Genomic DNA, 8,268 nt, shown 5'->3' on the forward strand with positions numbered 1-8,268 from the left:
CGAGAATGCGAGACGGTGAGGGTTTCTTTAAACATTGGCATTTTCGTTTTAGCCTCACGCAACCTCTTGGCTCCCTCTATCTTTTATTTCTTCAATGGCATAGCCTCATCTTTTGTGCATCATTTATTTATTGATGATTCATACTTATCTCAGAAAATTCACTTTCACCTGAAATATTTTTTATATATTTTTTTCTTGAACAATGATCGAAAGCTTATGGTGTAGCTTGTACGTAGGATATGACGATGGACATGGCATCGTGTCATAAGTTGCACACAAACCTGGGATTCCTGTATCTTTAGGTCCGTGCTCAGATGGGAACCTCAAACAGGCCAATTCAAGTTTGGATCTCACGCCAAATATCAATCTGCTAATTGTGCTGAGATCTCATGCGTTGCTTCTGGTTGTCCATTGACTGAGCTTGCAAGTTGCCTGGTTTAGGCCTTATCAAGAACAGTTGATGTAAATAGCCTGAAACGATCTTCAAAAAGATGGACCCAATATTAGTGGAAGTTGGAATGGCCCTGCCAATCGTGAATTCTGGTGCAGACCTTTGATAGAACTGCAAAAGGAAAATTTGGAAAAGTTTACAAACATTCTGTGACATTTCCATTGAATGCATCTCTCATGTTTGTCTAATTGATGAGAACAATTCCAGGTTCACTGCAGCAATGTAGAAAGTTCCATCAAAGTCTATTCCTCATGGTTTTCAGAAAGTGTAACATTTCTTGCTTGCATGGAGAATGTGCTGACTAGCTCAAAGTTTGAGGCTCCGGGAGATAGTGATGTTGGAGAACAACTTATTGAGAGTCTCAGTGGAGCGTGTACATTGTGTTTGGATGAGCTTGTGGTCCAGTGTGGAAGCAAAAAGATCCAGCAGGAAGGCATGGCCTCTGATCAAGAAGCTAAGTTCACATCAAACAATGCCATTACCCAAACAACAGCAAGTTGCTGCTCAAGTTTCTATTTACCGACCAATAAACACCCTCTGAGTCGTTGCTATAAACTGCTGGAATTATTAATCTTCCGACAGATAACTCCTGTGGTGGTCCAACTCCGATTCCCACGTTGAGTTGTTTCCATCCAGTGTCTCTTCTGCTGGCTCAACTCGCGCATGTTCACCTCGTCCTTCGAGGCTGTCGAACCATTGAGTATTGTCGTGTTGTTCTCTCTCATACGCTGGCCTATCCAGGATGATTAAAGAGCTCAAAGAAATTCTTTCCCGATGCACAATCTTAATGAGTTTTAATCAACCTGATTATAATTGGCTCCACATGTTAACAACCGCTCTGGACATTAACACCTCGTTCACTCATCAGAGTTAAATTGAGCACAGGGACAATCTAAACTCATAGCTCGTCACATGTCACCCATCTCTCTGCACCTCCCTCTTGTGCGTTTATATAGTATCACAGAACAATCCCGTGCCTTCCAGCAAATGCAATTCTAGTCCATACTGGAAGTTTCGTCTGAGAACGTTCCAGCATCTTCACGAATCTCACCAGGCACTTTACAATACAATATTGCCATCTACAGTCAAAATTAGCTCATCACATCAAGCAGTTTATATCACAATTTACCGATCCGTGCTACATGAAACTTGTAACATATAACCGTCAATTTTAATCGTTCATTTATATGTATTTACTGATGCTTACTCACAATACCACAACCAATGATTGCTGAGCAAAACATGTAGCTTTTAACTGACACCAGTAATGACAGTTATGCCTGTTGGTCAAACCACCAACATGAAAAACAGCCTAGTCAGACCAGATAATGTTATGTACCACATGGAAACAACTGCTGAACATAATGAGGTTTGTATGGTTTCCATCACAAATCTTTCTTCAAAATTGACTGAATTGCACGATTACTTATTCCACTCTCCTTCACCACTTATCTGATCGACTTCTGGCCATGAAGCTGGGCTCCTTGTGAACACGCTTCATACCTGGTCGATATTTTCTGGTGATCTGGCCGTGGTATGTCTTCCCGCTCTTCTTATGCCCTTGACTGAACCAGTTATTATCCTGATGCTGTGTGGACTGTGCTTCCCCGCTGATGGACCTTTGGTAGCTTGTAGATGTTGCTGCGTTTGAGCCTGGGGTGTAACTGCTGAAATCTATCTGTCTGGGTTCTTCCCGACATCTTTGTTCTTTGTTGTTTCAGATTTCTTTCAAAATTTTTTTTTGCACAATTCTCTTAATTCATTCTAATTCTTGCTTTTTCTTCTATTTTATCTTTCGTTCTCATTTCCTCTCTTTCGTTATCTCTCTCTCTAAGTTGAAGTGAATCCTTGCAGAAATTTTTCTGTAAGGTTCACTTGGCTGTGCCTGGATGGGTTTGAGGGAAGTGGAGTAGCGGCTGAAACCCGAATCCTATCCAGGTTCCTCCTGATGACTCCATCTTTACTCTTTACTTCTTCGGGTTCCTTCTACTCTTGGTCTTCCATTTCATTGTAAGCTTTTGGTGACTTTTTAAATTGTTTTTGGATCCAAGGTGGCTTGTCTTTCCATTTCTTGCCACCACCATTTTTGAACTGCAATGAAACTGCCAAACCTCATATCGTGCAGCACTTTGTGCTTTTTGAGCAACCATTAATCTCTCAGCCATAATGGATTGATCTAAAAGCAAATTAAAAAAATTATATTAATGGCAATAAACAAGCTTTCAAAAACAATTGATGCCCTACCTCCAATAGCAACAAAGTATTTCTATATTTAAAATGGGGACTTGATTATGAGATCCCTGTATGCAGATGGTATTGTTTTGGAATTCAGAGATGACAAATTCCATACCAGTGAGCAAAATCATACGTACCTCAAGAAATGGTGCTTTGGAGGCCAGTCCCTCAAGAACGGTACAGTCTTCGTTTTTCAAATTTAATTTGCACCATGCTCGTAACAAACGTGAACTCGACACTTCTCTGAATGAATAGCCAGTAACTGAAGTGTGAAAAACAACCATTGTATTTTGGCGGTGATCTTGGACTGCACTTTGACAAACAGCACAGCACCTCTCTGGTGTTTACCAAAAACATCAAGATTTGGGACTGCTGCTCCCCCCTCCCACCTCACCCACAAATGTGTTGTAGGGATATCCCTTCACCACACCTTGTACGTCAGGAATCCACACTGAAACGCCTAAAAAAGAAAAACGGTTGGAGGACATCTCATCATCTGATCAACACTTCAACGACGCCAAAGTTAGCAACTAGTTTTGAGAATGCATCGGCAGGAGGAACCTCTTGTTGACTCTGTGTGGCAGGGAGAATGGGAACGACTTTGTGTCCAGGCTCTTAACTCGCTCCTGTTCATCAATCCATCCATACAAGTTCCTCGTTTTGATTAGTCTCAACATACCCGAAATAAGCCGAATAGTTTCTAAACCAATGTTGTCCACTGTGCAAAGCTGGATTACACTTATTGGGGGGGGGGGGGGTGGGATGTTGTGCCAGGCCTTCCCTGTGTCTGTGCTGCTGTTGAGATTTCTGCTCACGTGTTGGAAGCTTTTCCTCCCATGCTGGGCATCCTGGGGGCCTAAAACACCTGTCTGCATCAGTCATGCACAGGAACAAGTAATCGACGGATTATGTCCAAAAAGGACAATCACGACAACTTTAAAAACATACATTTTTAGCCACGTCTCGCGTAGCAAACACTGGCTCTAAGAGAGCTCCGCATTGTTGTTGTTGTTATTGTTGTTGTTGTTCTTCTTCTTCTTGTTACTTACAAAATCTAAAGATTTCGTGAGTATATTGATGACTTCCGTCCTCTGTGTGTTTGTTTGTTTGTTTGTTTGTTATCTTACCAAAACGAAGTTTTTGCAAGATATGTTGGTCAGCTTGTATGTTTTTTTTTTGTTTTTTTTCTTGTTTGTTTGTTTGTTTGTTTGTCTATAATCACGTATAAAAAATTCTGCAGAGCACAGTTATCATTGGAAATTTTTGTAACCGCATATCAGAGGCCTATAGAGGTCCCTTTCAGTGCACAAAATTTTGAAGGTCAAGGTCAAGGTCACTTTGTCGCAAATCAGGGGAGTCGACGAAACCCTTATTTTTTGAGTAATTTTGATCGGATTGTCTTAAAACTTCATGGGAATATAGTTAATGGTCTGGCGCTCAGTTGATTATTTTTTGGTGGCGATTGGCCTTGAGCTTCATATGTTTTTTTTTGTTTTTGTTTTTTTTGGTCTGTAATCACGTATAAATCACTCTGCAGAGCACAGTTATCATTGGAATTTTTTGTAACTTCGCATATCAGAGGCCTATAGAGGTCCCTTTCAGCGCATAAAATTTTGAAGGTCAAAGGTCAAGGTCACTTTGTCGCAAATCAGGGGAGTCGACGAAACCCTTATTTTTTGAGTAATTTTGATTGGATCGTCTTCAAACTTCATGGGAATATAGTTCATGGTCTGGTGCTCAGCTGATTAATTTTTGGTGGCGATTGGCCTTGAACTTCATGGTTAGCGCCTAAGGTCAAACATATTTGACCCCAAGGTCAAATTTTCAAGTTTTAGGAACCATATCGTTAAGTACCTCAAATTGAACACCTCGATGAGTGCTTTCTAGATATGTCAAGCTTGAGACATTATGACGTCATTTGGTGACGTTATGAGGCAAAAGCATATTTTTCATGGTTACTCTGTAGAACGATTCTCATCGGAATCTCTCGTAGGCAGATATTCCTCAAGGAGTCGCTCCTGGTGGATAGCAGCTCTGTTCACCTCAGTGTGACCTTAAAGAAGTCACACGTGGTCACCTTTTGGCAAGATACGGGTCACCCTGTGGGTGACATTGGTTTATTTGTGTGTTTGTTTGTTTGTAGGCACGATAACTCGAGAACGGAAGAAGCTACCAATGTCAAATTACACCACGTGATTCAGGAGGGTAACTGCTTGTGCTGATTAGATTTTGTCAAAGGTCAAGGTCACAGTGAGGTCAAATATTCGATTTTTGATGGTTTGGTACAGATAACTCGAGAACGGAAGAAGCTACCAATGTCAAATTACACCACGTGATTCAAGAGGGTAACTGCTTGTGCTGATTAGATTTTGTCAAAGGTCAAGGTCACAGTGAGGTCAAATATTCGATTTTTGATGGTTTGGTACAAATAACTCGAACGGAAGAAGCTACCAATGTCAAATTACACCACGTGATTCAGGAGGGTGATGGCTAGTGCTGATTAGATTTTGGTCAAAATCGGTCAAAGGTCAAGGTCACACTGAGGTCAAACATCCAAAAAATGATAACTCGAGAACGGAAGAAGCTACCAATGTCAAATTACACCACGTGATTCAGGAAGGTGGTGGCTTGCGCTGATTGGATTTTGGTCAAAATCGGTCAAAGGTCAAGGTCACAGTGAGGTCAAACATCCAAAACATTTGATTTTTGATGGTTTGGTACAGAATCATCGTAGAAACTTCTGGTTTGCGTCGCTACCTTCTCAAGAGACAGCTTTTATTAGACAAGGTCAGAGGTCAAGTTGATGATTTCGTAAGTACCAGTCTATGACTGCTTGTTGTTGTTGTTCTTCTTCTGGTGAAGACAAAACCTTTAGGACGCGGATCTTGGACACATTTGTCCTTGTTTTTTAATGTTTCCTTCGCTTTTATTATTCCCTTTTTGGAAGATACTTGTTTTCATTAAATTGATTGGTGTCGAGCAGTGATGGATAATTCATTTTTATTCTTCACTTTATTTTTTTTGTCGAGCTGGTTTTCTCACAATAATGATGATAAACTGCACTTTCTGTCCATCTAATAACTTATTGGAAGCTGTGAGTATTCGTCTTGCGTCGGATTTGATTTCCTTTTCACGACGAGACCCGGCGCTGTGCAACCATCGGCTTTTACATCGTACTTGCGTCACAGGTGATGCTCTTTCCTTTGAATTTGACGCGAATGCTTCCTTGTGCTGCCAGGTGCTAATCAACGACTTCTTCTTGGTTGCCTGCCTTGACGACTTCATTGAAAATGCACGTCTCTTCATTTTCGAGACCTTCTGTCGTATCCATCAGTGCATCAGCATCGGGTACAATTATCCCACACTGCTCATATACATGAACATGTGCTGTCCACTTTGTCATCTAACTCTTTTCCTCTCCTCGTGTTTTTTTCTTTTTTTCTTTATCGCCTTCCACCTCAGCCCTCTTCACCCCTTCTTCTGCACCCTTCCTCCACCCCACCGTCCTTTCACTCTCTTCCACAACCCCTCTCCACCAAACAATTCTTCTTGTTCTTGTTGTTATTGTTCTTCTCCTTCTTCTTTTCCTTCTCGCATATCATCTCAAATCTAATGAAAGAACACCTTTCCAATTTTCCTCCCTTTACTTTGTTTTTAGCATGCTTGCCGAGAAATTGAACATGAGCCCTGAGGAGGCCGAGCGGTGGATTGTCAACCTCATCCGCAATGCACGATTGGACGCTAAGATCGACTCAAAGCTTGTTGGTTTTCACCGACTCCTCCTTCACCTCGTTTGTTGTCATCACCAATATCTGCTGCATGCTTTTGTGTAAATGTGAAAGTGATTGCGTGTGTGTGTGTGTGTGTGTGTGTGTGTGTGTGTGTGTGTGTGTGTGTGTGTGCGTGTGCGCAGGGCCATGTTGTGATGGGAAACAATGCGGTGTCCCCATACCAGCAAGTAATCGAGAAAACCAAAAACTTGTCCTTTCGTAGTCAGATGCTGCTTGTCAACATTGAGAAGAAGCTTCCACACAGCCATCGCAATGAGGTAACGAGAACCACACTTGGTGGAGCACATACCTCCGCCAGGCTGAATAGTTTCTGTTTTGTATCCCAATGATAGGCCTGATCCGCATCTGGACCTCAACCAAAATCGAATTGGCTTGTTCTTTTCACCGAACCAACTCATCCACCAAGTATCCACCAACAAATTGTCATAATCCGTCCACAACTTCTTTGAGATATCTTGCTATATTTTATTTTGACCCTAACTCTCAATGATGAAGAATCACTGACAAAAGATGAAAAATTCTTGCATCTGGACACTGATTCTCACCAAAATCTAATCGTCCTTGTCACACACCCAATCTGTCCACCAAATTTCGTCCGAATCGGTAAATAACTTTTTTCAGATGTCCTGCTCACAGACAAACGGGTGAAAACATAACCTCCGTCCACCTTTGGTGGCGGAGTTAATAAGGCTGGGGAATGTGGGTATACTTATGCAGGCAGGGACAAGTGGAAGTCGGGAACAAGATCTTTTGATAATACCTTACTTTGTTTTGGAGGCCCCAAGGATTATAAGAAATGGATAATGATGATAACAATTGCCTCCATAACCCTTTTGGGGTGTTGGGGATGCCCACAAATAGGTTGTGAATGATGATTCCACAGCTGACGATATACCAAAGGCCAGTTATCACTACATCGCAGGGTACATCAGAAACAGCCCTCAACCAGAACTGATATTTGGACATAGGGACCGGCACACAATCCATCCATCCATTGGCACCATACTGTACTCTGTACAGAGTGTCGGTGCTGCCAAAGCCGTCTCCTGGGCTATTGGGCACAATTCTGGACAGGTCACCACTCCGATGCAGGATACTCAAATGGCTCAATCATCCCAGCAAGCTGCTACTCATTTTGCTGACCTCAGAAGGATGACCGGCTGAGTCAATCCTTCCTGTTATTAATTCAACGGAGAAGCAAGATTTGAACTCAGATCCCAAGCTGGCCACCCTAACCATTAAGCCAACATCAGGCATGATCGGCACACAATGCCCAACTTCCTGGAAGATATTTGTCGTACATTTAATATCCGTAAGGGAGAGCTAGTAAGTGGAAAGGCCAGCTTAATATCCTTTCCAAAAGATTGCTTACGCATTGATGCAACGTTCTGCCTGTGAAGCCGGGTGATCGTTTATAATGGCGCTTGGAATCAAACCCACACTTGACAACTCAAAGGCAAGGTTTATCTTCTTTATTTATTTTCAAATTACAAAATTGTTTTTCTCTTCCCATGTCCCTTCCCTTTTATTACAGGGACAGAGCTGGGCTTCTCATGAAGTGTTTTAATTGAGAACATTCATTTGTTCTGTCCATTGGCTTCACTTCAAGCAGTTCAACCATCCACGATCCTCTTCGGTTTTGCTCCACTTGCAACCGGACACTTTTACCTCCTAACATCACTTTATCATGAAAACCTGATTTCTCCCTTCGAAAATAGTCATTCATGCTCTTTCAACATCTGTACAAAATGGACATTTGAAATAAAGAACTTGATCGGAGTTGGAGCTTTG

At 41.9% G+C, this 8,268-nt stretch overlaps 1 protein-coding gene across 1 annotated transcript in view; it reads left to right on the forward strand.

The window, feature by feature from the left end:
* EIF3E (eukaryotic translation initiation factor 3 subunit E) overlaps positions 1-8,256 on the forward strand; it is a 40,323-nt gene extending 32,067 nt beyond the window's left edge. Inside the window, exons 9-13 of the mRNA XM_085862942.1 lie at positions 1-15; positions 5,925-6,034; positions 6,345-6,447; positions 6,600-6,734; positions 8,012-8,256. The exon at positions 1-15 is cut by the window's left edge and continues 87 nt beyond it. Of these exons, the coding sequence (XP_085719068.1) occupies positions 1-15; positions 5,925-6,034; positions 6,345-6,447; positions 6,600-6,734; positions 8,012-8,044 (396 nt within the window). The 3' untranslated portion in view covers positions 8,045-8,256. The remainder of the gene's footprint in view (positions 16-5,924; positions 6,035-6,344; positions 6,448-6,599; positions 6,735-8,011) is intronic.
* Positions 8,257-8,268: the final 12 nt, after the last annotated feature.

Source organism: Eptatretus burgeri, chromosome 17, assembly GCF_056783735.1.
Source record: "Eptatretus burgeri isolate ZD-2024b chromosome 17, Ebu_testis_v1, whole genome shotgun sequence".
Lineage (NCBI taxonomy): Eukaryota > Metazoa > Chordata > Myxini > Myxiniformes > Myxinidae > Eptatretus > Eptatretus burgeri.